The sequence below is a fragment of the Peromyscus maniculatus genome, chromosome 3 (assembly GCF_049852395.1).
Source record: "Peromyscus maniculatus bairdii isolate BWxNUB_F1_BW_parent chromosome 3, HU_Pman_BW_mat_3.1, whole genome shotgun sequence".
Taxonomy (NCBI): domain Eukaryota; kingdom Metazoa; phylum Chordata; class Mammalia; order Rodentia; family Cricetidae; genus Peromyscus; species Peromyscus maniculatus.
In genome coordinates this window covers 80930777-80949343 of record NC_134854.1, presented here as the reverse complement: position 1 = coordinate 80949343, position 18567 = coordinate 80930777, and the positions used below count along the sequence as shown (strand labels likewise).

At 43.0% G+C, this 18567-nt stretch overlaps 1 protein-coding gene across 6 annotated transcripts in view; it reads right to left on the bottom strand.

Annotated features, from left to right (window-relative positions):
• Positions 1-18567, bottom strand: part of Herc3 (HECT and RLD domain containing E3 ubiquitin protein ligase 3) — a 98424-nt gene that overhangs the window by 56466 nt on the left and 23391 nt on the right. For all 6 annotated transcript variants that reach the window (XR_013049877.1, XM_042273388.2, XM_042273390.2 and 3 more), the window contains exons 3-9: positions 7262-7421; positions 6379-6455; positions 5402-5623; positions 4426-4517; positions 3045-3175; positions 1745-1905; positions 150-226 (exon numbers count right to left, since the gene is read on the bottom strand). Coding sequence is in view for 5 of the 6 variants with exons in the window: in XM_042273388.2 (XP_042129322.1) it covers positions 150-226; positions 1745-1905; positions 3045-3175; positions 4426-4517; positions 5402-5623; positions 6379-6455; positions 7262-7421 (920 nt within the window). In the remaining variant the exon portion in view is untranslated. The remainder of the gene's footprint in view (positions 1-149; positions 227-1744; positions 1906-3044; positions 3176-4425; positions 4518-5401; positions 5624-6378; positions 6456-7261; positions 7422-18567) is intronic.

The following is an 18567-nucleotide window of genomic DNA, read 5'->3' as shown; positions in this document are numbered from 1 at the left end:
AGTGGAGATAACGTCAAGGCTTAGATTGTTTCTTTTGGTAAGATAAAATCAGTAGAAACAAAGAGCCACAAAGCTTTTGTGTAACTATTAAAATAAACACTGACTACCATCATTCTACTGTGAATGTGAAAATCAAAAGAAAATTTTACCTCATACGTGGAGAAAAGCACAAACGTCTGGTCCCCCCCAGAGAAGATCTGCTTAACGACACGATACTTAAAGCGATCTGTCAAAAAAAAAATTTTTTTTTAAATTTCAAACAGTTTGTTTTTCAATGGTTGCTCCCTTCCATACTCCTCTGATTTTCCAAATTATGCTTCAGCGAGAGGGGGGGAGGGGATCTTATCTGTTTTAATTGTGCAGAGAAGAGGCCTTCTCTCCTGGTTTGTTTGCCCAGGATTGTTTCTCGATCAGTTAAAAATAAATATAAGAAACAGTGCCCATACCCTTCCCTCCTGCCTCCCTCACAGCCAGCTAACTCTGACCTTGTCTCTACTTCTCATGCTAATTCGGTCATGCCACTGGCCTAAATTCTAAAACGGGCACCACTATAAATGGTAACGTGCACGGCAATCCCACATCTGCATGTGGCCCTCTCCATCCCCGCAGGATGATGCTAGCAATGCAAAGACCTCTTTTTCCGGTCCCAGGTAGACACCCCATCACATAGCTTTTTTATTTATTTTAAATGTAATTGCTTCATTTCCCCCTTTTGCTCTCCTCCCCTGACCCATCATATTCACCCCTGCCCTCTCCCTTTTGAAAGCATGGCCTCTTTTTAATTGAGACTGTTACATGCACACACACAGAGGCACCTAAACATACACAAACCTCCCCAGTTTGTTTAATGCTACATACACATTCACACATCCCCTTCACACACTCCAAGCCCCAGCTCTAACCTCCTCCAGCTCTAATACTCCTCGGTGCCTCCCCCTGTGGACTCACAGTACCCCAAAGGGCCCTAAGTCTACAGCATATGACACGAACATTGGAAATTTCCTTATTTCTACCATATTTTGTCAAAAACATGGGCATAAATTTACAACCACTTAAGTCAAGCCAGATTGTGATTCAATTTCAAAAAACTTGTGGTTTCAAATTAAACTTGAGTTTCTTGATTCGATTTTTGTTGTCTAGGAGGAAGAAGGGATTGAGACAAGGGTAACTACATAGTCCAGGCTGGCCTAGGACTCGTGATCCTGGAGGTCTGTATCACAGGAGTGCACTACCAGATCCAGGAGCACACTTGCTAAGCACATGTATTCCAAGTATGAGGAGAACACCTAGAGAAAGATATTTACAAATGACCAAGAAGATGTCAGGCTATTTTTTTTTTTTGCTTTGGAAAATATTAATGCAGACAGTCGTCCTGTTTATTTTATATTTTCAGCTTCCTACATCTCATAGATATCTGTCCCATGACTGTTTGCTGAGTGACAGGCTTGTAGCAGCTCTGTGCTGTACGTATGCTAGGTTTACAAGGATTATTCATTCCCTGGCCTTCAGTTTCTTAGCATGCAGGAAGGAGGGAGATGAACTCGGGAGTCACTGGACTCTTCAACTGTTCCTCTTCCCAATGTGGCCAACTGAATCAACCTCTTTCCTCTGCTTTTTCCACAAAAACAGTTACAACTCATGTTTATCACCTCCAAAATAGTTCAAGACAAGTAACAAATACATACTGAAATAATAGTCATGATTACTTAAAAATATAATTAAGTGCAACAAAAATCACTCTTACCGGCCCTAGCTGAAAGCTGACTACTGTGGGCAGCCCAGTACCCCTTCACTGGAGATGGGGACTTAACGTTACACGTGTGTCCGGTTCCTAGCTGACCTCTAGCTCCACAGCCAAACGCATAGATGAGTCCGGAAGAAGGCACAAAGGCTAGGGTGTGCTGTCTGTAGGGAAAGAATTCACGCATTAGCAAACTTTCGCCTGATCAGGAGGATGCACACTCAATCTGATTTCTAACTTCCACATGAGATCACAGCAAGTCCCACCGACTCCTCTGGAGCCTCTCCCTGTTCTTGTGTTTTTTACAACAGACTCCTCACCTCTGACACACAATCAGGCATGGCTAACCTATGGCCGGGACCCAGGACAGCTATGAATGTAGTCCAACACTAGAGCATCAACTTGCTTAAAACATCATGAGAAGTTTTGATTTTTGTGGTTCTCTTTGGTGTGTGTGTGTGTGTGTGTGTGTGTGTGAGATAATTGCTCATGTATGAGTCTATGCATGTGTATGTACATATGGACATGCATGTGTGTGGATGTGTGTGTAGGCCAGAAATAATTTTCTCCTTATTTTTTAAAGATAGTCTCTCACTGAGCCTTTTTTAAGACAGTCTCTTGGTAAACTAGGCTGGCTTGGGGAATGTGCCTGTCACAGCACTGGGGTTACAGATGGACACTGCCAATCTGGCTTTTTAATGTGCTTGGTGTGTCCTTGTAATTGCAGGAAAGGCTTGTTAACTAACTAAACCGTAGATGACAGCACCGTATTGCTGTGACAAAGGATCACAAACGTGCCTACTGATCTTGGCGAGGCAGGCAACATGTAGAAAGAGATGCACAACCTGCCGCATCCTCCCTTTAGGACGAAACAAAAACAGACGAGGTACAGCAAGGGACTGCCACATTCCTTCTTCGTTTCTTCTGTACACTGTGCTGCTCAGCCTCTACGCCATGCGGCCCAGTGTCCTCCTGCTGGCCGGCTTACCTAAAGCCCTTCCTCACCATGCTTACTACAGTTCCCTGTAGGTGATCATGCAGTTGAGGTTTCCTAAACCAAGCTGTGAACTGTGGCACGTGCCGATAATCCCTTCGCTCAGGAGGTAAGAGCAGGAGGAAGCCTGCGCTACATATCCACAAGTTTAGGAGTTTGAGACCAGCGTAGGGTGCACAGACCAGTACTGTCTTATAAAAAAAAAAATAAGGGATACAAACCAAAAAGATTTCCTAAACCGACAGTGGTTCAGTGAGCCCACGGGCTTTCCCGCTGCCAGACCCGCTTCCGCGCCTCGGAGGTACTCACCGGCCACAAGCAATCTGAGTTACTTCGCTGCCCATCAGCTCCAGAACTCTTCGTGGGTTAACTTCATCATTCATGGAGTTATGTCCAAGCTGTCCACAGGAACCAGCACCGAAGGTAAACACGCCTCCACTCTAGCAAGGGACAGGGAGGGGTAGGGTGACTTTGGAACCTGACATTGCGGGCCGTCCTCTAAAAACTGCACATGCCTTCTTCCATCTCACCGGCCTGTAGGAGGCACCGCACTCACCTGGTACTTGGCCATCGTCATTTCTTGAGAACGTTTATGAAGTAGAAAAAGAATGAAGGAATGTAAGACTATAGCTTTCGGGAACAAAAGCCACACCGCTTAAAGGACTGGGTGCCATTTGGGGATTTTAGAGACGATTTAAGAGTGCAGTGAGGCAGGACTGGAGAGTTAGCTCAGCAGTTTAGGAACAGCACCTGCTGCTGTTTCAGAGGACCTGAGTTCTGTTTGCAGCCCTCACTGCCCGGACCTCTCAACCAGACGGAACTCTGGTTCCAGGTGATCCAACGACCTGCTCTGGACTCCACAAGCACCAGGCATGTACAGGATACACATACCCAAGCAGAACGCTGGCACAAAATAATTTTTGAAGTGCAGTAATGTGTTAGGAGGCAGACATTTTTTAAAGCTAACGCAAGTGAAATTGAGAGGATTCTTCAGGGTCACTCATATGTAAGAAACCGAGGCCTCATAAACTCCATAATAAAGATCTTAAATTTGTACTTGAATAAATGCTAAGCAATCTATGATAGCAAGTCCTCAATATGAAAAGGCATTTTTCAATCTAGATATGGTGGCCCAAGCTTAAAATTGTGGAGGTGGAGGCAGGGAGTGGGAGAGTCCAAAACCATACTAATACATGCTGTATGGCAGGATCAACAGCAGCCTGATACATGAGACCTTGTCTCAAAACCACACACACAAAAAAAAAAAAGGGAAAAGGAAAGAAGAATTTTCATTCTTTCTAGCATGTAAATGTTTTTAGAAGCAACAGACACCACCCAATAATTTTAAAATAGTAATTAAGTTACTATTACTTAATTCAATTATAATTATTCAAATGGATTATTTAAAAAGAACAAAGGATGGGTGCTGTTTTGCATATGTATAATACTTTTATTATTTATACTGAACTATTTTAAAATGTTACCTGGAGAACCTATAAAGTTATCCAAGAGGAGAGCACAGGTATATTGTTAAAAAGCGGTCTTCGCTCTGCTCCTCCCGGGACAATCACAACAGAGCTAAAGAGAAAATCCAAGCCCAAGCCCAAAAACTCACGACCACAGCTACTCTGCAACACTTGAAACTGCCCGTCACACCCTCCTCCACAGCCAAGGCCCCTGAGCCCCGCACCTTTGTGAGAACCGCTGTGTGCTCCTCTCCACAACTAATGTAGACGACTTTCTGTGTTCGTAAAAGCTTCACATGGCACGGAGACTCTCGATCTAAGACAAATGAAGCATCAGCATGTGACTACCATTGGCCGTTTAAATGAGATATATACAACTGTGGACGTGGATTTTATATCCCCTGACTCACATTCAGGTCTCTGCCTCCAACTCTACTTGGAAAGCCCAACGAAACTTCAGTTTAATATATCAAGACCTTAACTTGTAATTTCCTACACTCTCTCTGTCCACTCCAACTCACGCCATCTCCCCTTACCCCACACATTATGACCTGATCCTTCCAGCCTTCCCTTTGTTTCCAACTACACATCCTAGGAACAGAAGCATCCTCACCAAGCACTACAAAATCCTGACGACAGCTTCTCCCTGCGAACAGATCCCTGCACTCTTGACCCACCACAGCTACACAAACTGGACCACTCCGCTCCTTAAAACCCTTCAGATTTCTTCTCCCCTCACTGAGGAAGTCAAACTCCTCGCTGTACCTTTTGGGGTCCTTGGTGGCGGCACCTCTAGAGGCTCCCCGATCTCCATCTCTACTTCCCCATCACTCACCTTCATGTCGGTCGGTCGGTGCCTGTTCCCTTTGACTGGAATATTCTTCACCAAGTCCCACTTCCCACCTGGTCTCCTACAGAGCTCGGCTCAAATATGCCCTCATCAGAGAGCTCCTTCCTGACCAACTTGTGATGAACAGGGAGCTTATTCTAAAGCCACGGGACCCACTATATATCGACAGGTGTGTTCTTAGCATCCACCCACCAGCATGTGGCTTCCGCTAAGCCACGGGTGTCCTCTCTTGTTCCTGCTGCTCCCTCTGTACCTAGCACCAGGTCAGCCCTCAGTAGGTGCACAGAAACATTTGTTACATGCATAAATGTATTTTTGAACTGGAGAACATACATGGTGGCTTTACATACCTTTTTCATCACTGAGTCCGAGCTGCCCCGCATTGTTCATTCCCCAGCCAAAAACAGCTCCTGACAGAGACAGGGCAAAGCTGTGGGCCCCTCCTGCAGCCACCTGAGCCAGCGGGATCCCTTCCAAAGCCCTCACCCTCTGTGGGCTGGTCTGAGAGGGGAACTCCTTCCCCAGGCCCAGCTGTCCGTGGCTGTTCTTGCCCCATGTGAAGAACTGGCCATCTGCAATAACAACAGGACAACTGATGTTATGAACAAAATGATACAGGCTCCATGCACAAAGATAATCTAGCAGTTACACTATCAGTTAGTTGCCCTATACACACCAAATCCACGCAAGAGAAAGGGAAGAGACACTGCGTGTTTTAAGATTTCCAAAGCCTAAATTAGCATTAGACAACAGAAAAGCAAACTCAAGCCTTAGTGCCCTTCAGAGGCTGTCAACACTTATCTAAAGAAAACACTGAAGCTTCAAGGGAATTCAGTTCCGAACAGGCTGGTTACCAGGCACACATGTTAGCAAGGTGAACTCAGCTCTGACCACACTGACAGGAGCTGCAGCTGTGACCCAGGACTGCTCTGGGGTGGCAGCCTGAGCAGGACATGTGGCAGGAGGAACATGTCCTTGCACCCCATCACACTTCTCTTACTGCGGACTTGACATTTCTCTGGAATCCTGATGGTAGAATGGGGCCTGAAAACGGACTGTAGCTTTTTAGAGACAATGTCCACAAACACTTCTGCATTCTCAAAAACCCCTGGCTGTCCTGGCCCCTTGCTTCTCTTTAGTGTAAGAACTGAAACAGCAATGATGCATCCTACACCATCCACATCACCAACAGGGGATGAGTGCTACACAAAGACCGTTTGATAAATGTCACTGTTCAGTTAAAGCTTTCAAGTTAGATAACACAGGACAGCAGACGAGGAGTGCTTTTTAAATTAACATAGCATTAGCATATATGTATATAAATTACCAGCTGCCAGGGCCAGGCAGTGCCAGTTGCCACAGGAAACTTGTAATATGGTCTGCTGGTTCAGCTTCTGTATTAACCTAAAACAGAGAAGCGTTTTCTTAAACGTGCATCCACACAAAATTATCAGAAACATTCTCAACTTAGCATCTTCATTAAAAATATCACCTTGTGCAAAAGACCTTTTCAAAATCAAGCATGTGACCTTGTCTGATTAAGCATGTGATCTTGTCTCATAAAATTCTATTAGGGCTTTCACTAGGTTCACTCTTAGGAATTCACTGTTTAAAACAAACAGAAATTCTCCCACACCTGGACCCATTCCTAAAACCCTACAACCTATCATCCCTACTTCAGGAAGTGATTATTGTGGCACACAAAACCTTTAGGATCTCTAATGTATTTACTGTCTTCATAAATGCTAATGAGCAGACTATGGCTGACAGTGCCCAGGAAGCTACAACTGGGAAGTACGGGCAAGGGGTCAGCCTCTGCTACATAGTGAGTTCAAGGCTAACCTGGGTTAAATGAGACCCTGTCTCAAAAAAAAAAAAAAAGAAAAGAAAAGAAAAGAAAAGTAATCAAAAACTTCCTGATCAGTTTGAGGTAAGTAAGTACAAGAGATAAAAGGGGTATCCTTTTTAGTCAACACATCTGTCAATTGCTAGGGACCCAGCCAGTAGCTAGTACCAGAAGAAATTCAGTTCTGAACCAACTCACATGTTTATACTTTAAGGCAGACATTTCTAAAAAAAAAAAAAAAACAACTGGGTTTTGTTTGTTTGTGAATCACAGTTGTTACCAGGCATATCAATAGCATAAAGGAAATAGCAATGGCATGAAGAAAACAGTACAAAATCAAGAACCTTTTGGGTAACATTCTCACCTGGGCACTGCCACAGAATCCTCAGTAGTCATGAGTCCCAGCTGGCCATCACTTCCTGCACCCCAAGAAAACAGCTGGCCCTGGTCACTAAGAGCCAAACTGTGGGACTCTCCACATGCCACATGTATGATGTGCTGATCAGCCAATGCTCCAATTTGTTCTGAAAGAGATCCAAAGAAAGGAGGAAAATATAGAGCCTGGAAACAGAAATGTTGCTCCCTTTCATTAGCCACCTTCCGCTGTGTGACCAGCACCCAACCAGGAGAGGACAGCAAAGAGGGCACGGTGCACTGGGAAAGGAGCCAACAGTTCTGACTCCTCACGTGGACACCTGGGAAAAGAGCCTGGAATGCTGTCACTCTGCTAGCTTTCTCCCTTACCGCTTGTTACTGAGTCCAGGACCCCAGCCTACAGGATGGTAGGTATCACCCACACGTACGGTAGGTCTTCCACCCTCAGTTAAACCTCAGAAACACCCCCAAAATATTCCCAGATGTCTCTCTCTTAGGTGATCCTAGACCCAATGAAGATGAGCCACAGTGAGCATCATCCCAGGCAATTTTACAGAGAACCATGAAACCTGCAAGTTTACAGAAATACTGAACTTTGGGGATTCATCAGTAGACAACTGGCATTTTCATACCTGTGTATAAGATTTTTTTTATCATATTTACTCTCATTATGTGTACTTATCATCACTCTCCCTACATCCCCTTCCAATTCTCTAAAGTCCTCCTTCACTTTTCAGGTCTTTTTTTTTTTGACTGAGAATCCACATATGAAAGAAAACATATTCTACTTGTCTCTCTGAGTTTGGCATATTTCACTTAACATGAGACTTTTCCAGTTCCATTTTCTTCTACATGGCTAATCCATCCTAGATATAGATAATATGGATCCATAATATATATACATATATGGACCTACATAAGTGTATGGACCCATCTCTCATATATATATGAACCCATTACACATACATTTGTGGACCAAAAAAAGCAATAGTGAAAGTTCTGTAGCATCTGACATCAAATTATGCTGCTGAGTTATAATTATAGAACCACTGATACAGAAAACAGACATGTGTAGCAATGTAGAATAGAGGATCCAAATAAACCACACTACTGCCATTTGAGTTTTCAATAAAGGTGCTGAGAACATACAGTGGAGAACAGGGTTTCTTTAACAAGTGGTAGAAGATTGAAACTATATCTCTACCTTACCACTTATTAAAAAAAAAATGGCTTACTCTAGGTGGAGTGGCACACAGCCCTTAGGAAGAGGAGGCAGAAAAATCAGGAGTTCAAGGTCTTTTCTGCTGTATAGTGAGTTCAAGGGCCAGCCTAGCTATAGGTGATCTTGATGCCCCTCCAAAAAAAATTAACTAAAAAGCATTTCAAAGATCTTCATGGAAGACCTACATCATGATACTACTACAGGTAAACATGGGGGGAGAGGTACTTTATGATGTAAGCACGGGCAGTGACTTTCTTATTAGGACTGAAGTTCTTCAGGACACAGTAAGAACTGACAGGTGGGATTTCGTCTACCAGCAAGGCTTCTGTGAACAGAGCAAACCATTAACAGCAAAGGCACACCCAGAGAACAAGGAAAATCCATTACCATGTGTTCATCACCAAAATAAATGACAAGCTGTAAAAATTAAATGCCAGGAGAATAAATAATGCAATTAATAGATGGATGAATGAATCCATTTCTCAAAGAAGTAGTTCAAGTGACCAATGAGTAAATGAAACAGTTTCATCTTTAGACATCAGGAAACAGTTTCATCTTTGAGAATGAGTCATTTCTCAAAGCAGTTGTTCAAGTGACCAGTGAGTAAATGAAACAGTTTCATCTTTGGACATCAGGAAATTGTAAATCACTTCTACATTGCGACCATTCCAACATAGTCAGAATGGCTGGCATTAAGAGAACAATAAGCCAGAGAGGCCAGGTGAGGACATTTAGATGTTATTGGTGGGAATGCCAGTTAGTACAGCAATTGAGAAGGCTTCTCAAAAAACTAAAACTAGAACTTCCAAAGGATCTAGCTGTACCACTTTGGATGTACATCTAAAACAGTCAAGGACAGCATGTAATAGAGATAACCTGCATGTCTACATTAATCGAAGTACCATTCACAATAGCCAGGTCCTGGAACCATCTTGATACCCATCAGTCAATGAACAGCTTGGCACACATTGTACATGTTTATGTACATGTGTGTCACACACACACACACACACACAGGGCAGAAAGATTGTAAAAGCCAGGAGTTTAGGGATTTTGCTGTGAGATTGTTGTTGGTTATGCCGCGGCACTGCTCCTCCTGGCTGGTCGCCGCCTGCAGCGGCCATGCCGGCGGAGGTGCTGATCAAAAGAATCATAGCCATGGTTACATTTTTAGAGCTTTATTGAAGGGGGGGAGACAGAGAGAGACAGAGACAGAGACAGAGAGACACAGAAGGGGGAAGGGGGGGCCGACAGGAGGAAGGAGCAGAAAGGAGAGGGGACAGAGAGCCCACAGAGGGCCCACCCGCTTTTTAGGCTGGGAAGCCGACAAAGGCTGATGACGTAATTAAGGACCAAATCCTTACAATTGTATCTCCTAGGAACTTCAGAAGCCACAACCATGAAGTCTAACATGACCGTCCAAACACAAGCCAAGCAATGATGACCAAGGAACTTGCCAAACTGGATAGAGAAAAGCCTACAAGGCCTCAACACTACAGAAGAAAACCACAGGCAACTGAGTAAATCTGGGAGCAGAAGAGGTCTTCCTCAGGGAAGAGCACACCAACTGGTTATTCAGTGCCAATGGTCAGCCCTGAACACACACATACAAGTAACATTATACGGACTCAATAGGTTATATTTAAGAAGATATACGTACATACATATATATGCATGCAATAATAATAGATTTTAAAGAAGGCCATGAATTTGAGGGAGAGCAGGCAGGAATATATGGGAGGGTTTAGAGGGAGAAAAAGGAAGGGAGAAATGTTGTAATTAAAGTATAATCTCAAAAATAACAACCAAAAAAAAGTCTTCTACATCTCTGGTTGGCAGGGGTAGGGGGCTAGGTGGCTGTTGTAAATGGGATTGTTTTCCTAATTCTGCCTTATTTGTTGTTTGTATAGAAAAAAAGATACCTAACTGTACGTTGATTTTTTTTTTAAACTTTTCTAAACTTGTTGATCAAAAGAATTCTGGTGAAATCATTAGAGTCTGGAGTGTAGGACCATAACACCAGCAAATATGTACTGTTTGATATCTTTTCTGTCTTCTTGAGGGCTGAAAGAATATATTATAGAGATTCAGCTGTGTATTAAAGCTATACTTTGACCAGCCAAGGGTCTGTCAAAAGGCAAGCCATTTATTATGAATATTTGGTGTTATCCAGCCTTTAATATTTCTCTGTATGAAATTCTTGCATGCCAAAATATTTCCAGACCATTTGGCTAAAAATTCAGCTCCCCAGATCTGCTGAACTTCCCTGTTGCAGCCAGTACTTGGATAAGGTCACACCGGCAAAAACAAGCTGGGGGAGATACATAGCTTTGTTCCTTGTGCAAATGAAGCTCAGACCATCTCTTTGCCTTGAGGCCGGGTGGCTCTGCAGAGCAATTGACTGAGAACAAAACAGGTTTTTACATATCAAGGCGGAAGGTAGGGTGGAAGAACATTCCTGAGAAGACAGAGAGCCATGTGCCCAGGGAAAGAAAGGGCAGGCATTTTCTGTAGAAATGGACAGAACGACATGGCTAGAGAGAAGAGAGGAAGCAGAGGTTCTATCGAGGGTAAGAGTTTTCTGTGTGCCAGGAGTAGAGAGTAACGGAAATGGAGGAGGAGGAAATGGAGGACGAACATGAGGCTGGAAGCTTAGGAATGTAGTCCTTAGCAGAACTATGAGCTAGGGAACTGGACGGAACTGATGCTATGTAGACAGGATTTCATCCCAGAGAAATAAAGTAGACGGATAAAGAGTTAGGTGTATCTACATTTATTCTTGTCCTGAATGCCTGATGGGAGCTATAGCTGTATTGATAGAATTTTGTCTTAGAGGAATAAAGTAAACAGACATACGAGCATAGTGTAAATTTTTTTCCCTCAGATATCCCGCACAGGATGTAGTGCAATCCCATGGACCCTGGGTATTCCATACTGTCTGTTTTTTGCCTCTGTCTTGCTTTGTTGCTCCATTTAAGATTTTAAGCATTGTACAGAAGAATGGTGACAGACCTCTTGCCTTGTGACTGATTTTGGAGAAAGCACTCCATTTCCCCATTCCATGGCCTTATGAGTCTTTTATTCATAGTCTCTTCAGAGCTACCATCATGAGATGTTGAATGTCCAAAGGAGTCTACTCTAGCTACTGAAATGATCATGTAGTGTTTTGTCCTTGAAATATTTATGTACTCCGCTGCATTTATTATGTTTGTTGTGCTGCTGAAATCAGTTTGCACGTATTTTACTGATAATTTTGCCATTTATGTTGATCAGGGAAATTGGTCTGTAGTTTCCTTTTTTGTTGCTGTGATCTTATCCAGTCTGGACCCCAAAATAATACTGGCTTCGTGAATGAGTTTGGAAGTTTTTACTTCCTCTGTGTATTTTGTGGGATTTTTTTTTTTTTTTTTTTTTTTTTTTTAAGAATAGCTGTGTCCATAATCTGGTAGAAACCAGGAGTGAATCAAGCTAGACCAGGCTTTTCTTCGATAATAGATTTCCTTATTAGCAGTTTAATATCTTTGCTTGTTATTTTCTTTCTATACTCTTGGTTTAATTTGGTAAGTCCTACACACACACATGATTTTTCCCTGTCCCTATGGGGTCAGGCAGCTACATGCTTCTGACAAATGCCCCCTTGCCCAGTCTTTGACTAGCTTTTCAGCCTTTTGGGGGCCCTGACAACGGCGCCCCAATACCAGCTCAAAGCAGTTCCAGAAGAGAATACATCGTCCCATGTTTCCTGTTCAGGCTGAAATGCTGGGTCAAAAGGAAACTCCCTGGCATAGAGACAAGATGGCTAACTATACATGACCATTATTAGAGAGGGATACTTATGAGCTAACTGCCCGAAACCTATGATTGGGTTTCATTAGGCACATGAGAAGGGGGGAATGTGAGACCAAAATGAGCCATCATAAAAATAAGACTAAAATGCTTTTATCCTAAAATTAAGGCCGAAGATTTCTCCTTTTGGGAATAGGCCATTAGTTACTAAAACCAGTCAGTTCAGATTCCAGAAACCAGGAAGTGTAAAAGTACAGAGTCACAAGGTTGTCACGAGGTAATGCCTGCCGGACTATAGAATGTCCTCTCCCTGGTTTCCAGGGTAACTGACCACAGAAATGCCCCCACCTGAGGGCAGCCAATGAGAAATGGTGGTGGGCAACCACTCCCTTAGAAGTAAGATTAAGCCATGATTTCTAGAAAGCCCCTAGAAGCGAGCCAATCAGAATTGTACCAGTACTAGCACCCCTAAATGATGTAACCTTGTGATTTTTTCCTTTAAAAACTGATCTTGCAGACAGGCAGGCACTTCCTCCAGCCTCCACTGCATTGGATGTACTGGACAAAGTCCCTGCCTAGGCTTGTATATCCAGAATTAAACCTTGCTTTTGCATTCTGGCATGCTCATCTTTGGTGGTCTCTCTGGGGGTCGCGATCTGGGAACAACACTAGATTTTCTCATTTATTGAAATATAAGTTTTCAAAATGCCCCCAATTGATCCTGGGTTTCAGTGGTATCTTAGTCACCTTCTTTATCTCTGTCTGGTGTCTTCATCCATCTTTTGGTTAGTATGGCTATGGGTTTGATAATCTGGTCTATTCTTTCCAAGGATTCACTCTGTTACACTAATTCTTTATATTGTTCCTTTTCTTTCTGTTTCACTAAACATACTTATCTTACTCTTCCCTCATACGTTATTATTTGAGTAAGGATTATGTCCTTATTACATCATCAGCCTGTGACAGCGTCCCAGCCTAAAAAGCGGGTGTGCCCTCCCACAGGCCCTCTTTTCCCGTATACCCACTGTACTTCCCCTCCACACGGTCTGTCTCTCTCTCTCCTTCCTCCTAATAAAGCTCTAAAAAAGTAACCGTGGCTCGTGATTCTTCTGCCACTGCGGCATCCAGAGCTCTCTTCCGCCGTGACCGTGGCCAGCCACAAACACCACCATAACACCCCTTCAGAGTCACTGCTGATGCTGACTGCCTCAGGCCTATAGCTATAAACACCTCTCTCTGGTTACTTTCACTATATTCCACGGTTTCTGTTATATTGTTTTCATTTTATTTGATTCTAGGACTTTTTTTTTTAAGTTTTTCAGTCTCTTCAATGACCAACTAATCATTCAAATGCCTAATTCAATCTCTATGTTCATATATTTTACAGTTTCTATTGTTGATTTCTAATTTTATTTCATTATGTGATAAAATGTAAGATGCTTTAATTTTCTTCCATTTATTCAGACTTGTGTCTAAAATATAACCTGTTTTGGAGAAAATTCTATGAATTGCTGAGTAGAATGTATATTCTGAAGTTGCAGATGTAACTTAAGCCCACTTAATCCACAGCATTGTGCTGTTTAACCCCAAAAGGCTTCTTTGATGATTTGGGGGTGTAGTCTAGGTAACCTAGTTAAAGTGGGATATTGAAGTCATCCTCCATTACTGCATAGGGTCCATCTGAACCTTTAAATTCAGTAGCGTTTGTTTTAGAAACTTGGAGTACCAATGTTCAGTACACATGGTTATAAAACTTGGGTCACCTTGATGGATCATTCCCTCCACCAACCTTAAGTGATCTTTGTTGTTCTTTTCCAACAATGGACTAGAGTCTGCCTCACCAGAAAATCCAGTATACCTGTTTGCTTTCAGACTCCACTGACTTGTAATCTTTTTTTTTTCCCCCCACCCTATCCCTTTCATGCTGGGCTTATCTTTGCCAACAATGTGAGTTTGCTACAGACAGAAAATAATTGAGTGTTGTTTTTACATCCAAATCCCATATGGGTATACTATATACCTGTGTTTACTCTGTCTTCTGGAGCTCAGGCTTAATGACTGAATTATTGTAACTCATGATTATGAAGAAAGGTCTTTACTCCTCCTTCAGTTCCGAGGGACAGCTTCGCTGCACACAGTAACAGATGTTGGCAGTTATTTTCTTTCAGGGCCTGAAGTAGATTAGTCCATGCCCTCCTGCTTTTGGGTTCCTAAGAGAACTCTGCTGTTCTTGATGGGTTTGTCTCTCCCATGTGTGTGTCTGTCTGTCTGTCTCTGTCTCAGAGTGGGAGGGGCCTTTGTATGTGACTCCTCATCTTCCTCTTGTAGCTTTCAAGAGTTATTGACGGTGTGGTCTATATAATTGATGTTTGCCTGTACATATGTCTGTGTACTCTGTGTGTATAGTAACTGTGGAGGCCAGAAGAAGGCAAAGGATGCCCTGGAACAGGAGTTAAGGAGGTTGTCAACTGCCATGTGGGTGCTGGGAATCTAACCAGGTCCTCTGGAATAGCAGCAAGTGATCTTAACCCTGAGCCAACTCTCCAGCCAACCCCCAACCACTTTTACATCTTACATCATCTTCCCAGTTTCCATTCAGCTGTTCACTCGTATTTGCTTTGAGTCTGTTCTGGTGCTTGCTTGTTCACGCTCTTCTTGAATTTGCTAATCAGCTTCATCATGAATCTTGAGCTATTTGAACATCATCAGCTTGACTATCATTGGATTCGACTGCTACAGAATTTTGAACTTTTGGAGGACGCACATTACTTTGGTCCTTCATCCCCATATTTCTTGTGTTTCTAAACTGGGATTTAGGCCTCTGGGGCCAAGTTACTGGTTTGAAGTTCTAAGTTCCCAGATTCTGTCACGTGAAGTATTTGCCAAAATTCAGGAAGACCTACACTGTAGCAGCTTTGGGGTGTGACTTCTCACAACTGTGCTTCAACAGCTAAACCCTCAGCCAGTGTCCTCAGTGCCCCAGGTGTGCATTATCCCACCTGGTTACTAACTGAGGAAGTGACCTGGTTACAACCCCAATAACATGGGGGCGGGGGCAAGACAACACTACATGAAGTAAGAAGACACTAGTTAGTAAGAATAGGAATATGAAAAAAATAAAAACAATATCGAGAACAATACTAAAAAACATACAAAATAAAGATAAGAGGGAAATGTAATCGGAAGAGGAAGCAAGGAACAGAAAAGAGAGGAGATCTAAGAAAATGAAACAAACAAAAATGATAGAAAAAATTAAAATCAGGAAACATGAGGGGGAAAGAAACAGAAAACTGTCTAATTGAAGAATGGAATAATAAAACCAAAAAAAAAGAGACAGGATTTAAAAGTAAATATTAAAGCTAGGTGCGGTGTTTCAGACCTAAAGTCCCAGCACTCTGGAGGCTGAGGCCAGACTAGGCTCTGTGGGGGAAACCTGTCTCGAGAAAATAAACAGCAAAACAGAGAAATCAGATATTACAAGAAGAAATGGAAGAAGAATATAAAGGACAAAGAAAAATGAAAATGCAAAAATGGAGAATTCGTATGTAAATATTTAAAGTAACTGGTCTAATCAATAGCAAAACAGTCTCTACAGAAAAATAATTCTTTAATGGCAGCATCATAAGAAGGAGAGGGTAGTTAAAAAGAGGGCAGGTTTCCTCTAAGGAGGTCAGTCACGTGGCTGCTTTGGCCATGCACCAACCGTTCAGAGCAGGGTCTGTGTGTCATTGCAAGTCCTCTTTTTGCCTTTGTGGTATAGCAACCACAGGCTATGTCCTGTGGCCAGAAAGTCATAGCTATCCTGAGCTGTCTTGTTCAAGACTGGATGGGGTAAGCCACAAGCTTTCAGCCAGCAGGTCCCAGACTCCTGCACCTTGAATGTTCTATGATGGGACAGTACAACCCTATGGGGATGCTGTGACCCACACCTGAGGTGGAAGGCATGCATGCTGCACTTTGGGTTTGCTGATGTTCCACAACTTGGGATCCATACATGATCACCTGTGGGCTCATTCCCCTCCTCCCAGAACTCCAACAACCACCTCCCTGCTGGAGTTTTCATAGCAAGCTTCCCTACTGACACTTGTTAGTTTTAGTATGAACTGTACCCATAGGCCCAGAGGTATGAGCAGGTGGACCCTAATGATGATGTTGCCTCAAGGGCTTATGCAAGTGTTTGGTAGTGAGGCCTTGACAGAGGAAGAGGATGTGGATTACCAAGGGGTAGGCACTGAGGGTCATACTTCTGACCTTCTGGCCTGGGCTCTCTTTCTGTTTGTTCTGCTGAGATGTAAGCAAGCTGTCTCAGTATGCTCCGGGTGCAGAGACCGTGTCTCAAAACAGTGAGATGGAGAGTGATAGAGGACTCACGTGTCAACGTCTGGCCTGCACATGCATATGCATACACACACACACACACACACACACACACACACACACACACACACACATCTGCTCTTAACTGATATTATAATATATGCCTTCTAAGACGCTTTCTCCTTCCCTCGGTCTGTGACCTCTGTCGCTCACTCTTTTCTGCAGTGTGCCGAGGTCGTCTTTTCCCTATCCTCTGCTCTCCAGATTTTTCCATTCTTGAAATTTGTGTTACATTTAATGAGAACTAGAACTTGCCAATATTCAGGAAGGACAAGTGCATCACAACTCCAATTAGATTCAACTTAGTCAAAAGTCAAAGACAAAGGGAAACTTCTAAAAGAAGTAAGAACAATTTTCAAGCCACATATAACAGAATTAGAGTGACTGACAGACAGGCAGGTCAGGCGAAAAGGGGATGATATATCCAGAGACACACAACAGCCAAGGTATGGGTCTAACCGAGCATCCAACAATGGTTGAGCAGATAGTGGAAATTTGGAATTTTTGCATAATAAGATATTATTCAGCCATGAAAAGGGATGGAATTCTGTGGTACAGGGAAATAGGGATGAGCTTAGAAGATATTATGTTAGGTGAATAAATCAGGCACAAAACAAACATTGCAGGTTCTCACTTAAATATGGTAGCTGTGCAAGTTGATTTGACAGAAATAGGGCAGAGTAGTGGGGGCCAGAGACAATGAGGGGATCACTAGGGGGATGGAGAGAGAGAGGTTAACAGCAGAAAGGTGCAGTTGGATAGAGGAAATAAACACTATGCAGGGTGCTGGGGAAGAAAAGGTACCAACCACGGTCTTAGCTAACACTGAACCCTTCATCCTGCAATACAAACCTACCAGGCAAAATCACCCACTGGCATCATAGTGGCATGCATGCTAAACAACCACACTCTAAATGAGATCTGAGGCCTGCGCCACAAAAGAGCATTCATGCCTGGCACTATAAACATGGTCAAAACACATGGTTAGGCAAGCCAGAGGCCCTAGGGCAGAATCTACAGATGCTGTTTTGCTTTCAATGTTGTCAAACTGCCATCTAAATATTTATGTTATGTCCATATATTTGGCTGTTTTTACCTTGGTCAGAGAAGCTTCTCACTGCAGTGGGTAGTGGTAAACACAGAGACTACTAACTGTTCAAAATGCTGAGGATGAGAGACTGTGAGTGCTCAGCTATAGGCAAGACATCTCTATGAAGTGTGACCTACACACATACCTCTAAGGCTGAGGGACCATCCTAGAGAAAAGGGCAGAAAGAATGTAAGACCCAGAAGATGGTTAGCTCTGCACATCACATGAATATTGAATGCATGAACTCAAAGCGACTGTGGTTACTACATGCACAAGATCAAACGAGTTAAAAATCCCAGCATGGGAGCAGGGAGAGGATCCTGACATACTGACCAAGGAGCTTGTAGCAGTTGATAACTGCTGAGAGAGGGAAAGTCACTGAGCAGACATTTCCTGAGTAACCAGACTAGTGGTCTCACTGATATTGTTGGAGCACAACAAATTTACTTCAGTCCTACCCTTTAGAAGTTTACAGACTAGGTGGGGATGGAATTTATACCTGTAAAGATTATTATCTAAGGCAGTTCACCACATGCTACATGATAAAGCCCTAAACATACCAAACTAAGTTGCCCCATAGTTAAGTAGGTCTAAGACAGGCCATTCTAAGTACTGAATTCTTTTCTTTAATAAGCTTAATAGCTATAGGACGCACGCACTCACTCTAGCAGCTCTGAGAAGCTGCAGCTTCGGCCTTTGGTCAATACATTGTCAATGTTCCTTAACTTCAGTGAGTAAAAATACCACCTAATTCTGAAGTTTTGTGTTGCAGTAGCGATGTTGTAGCTTGGCAATTTTGATAATCTCTCATTTATTGGAG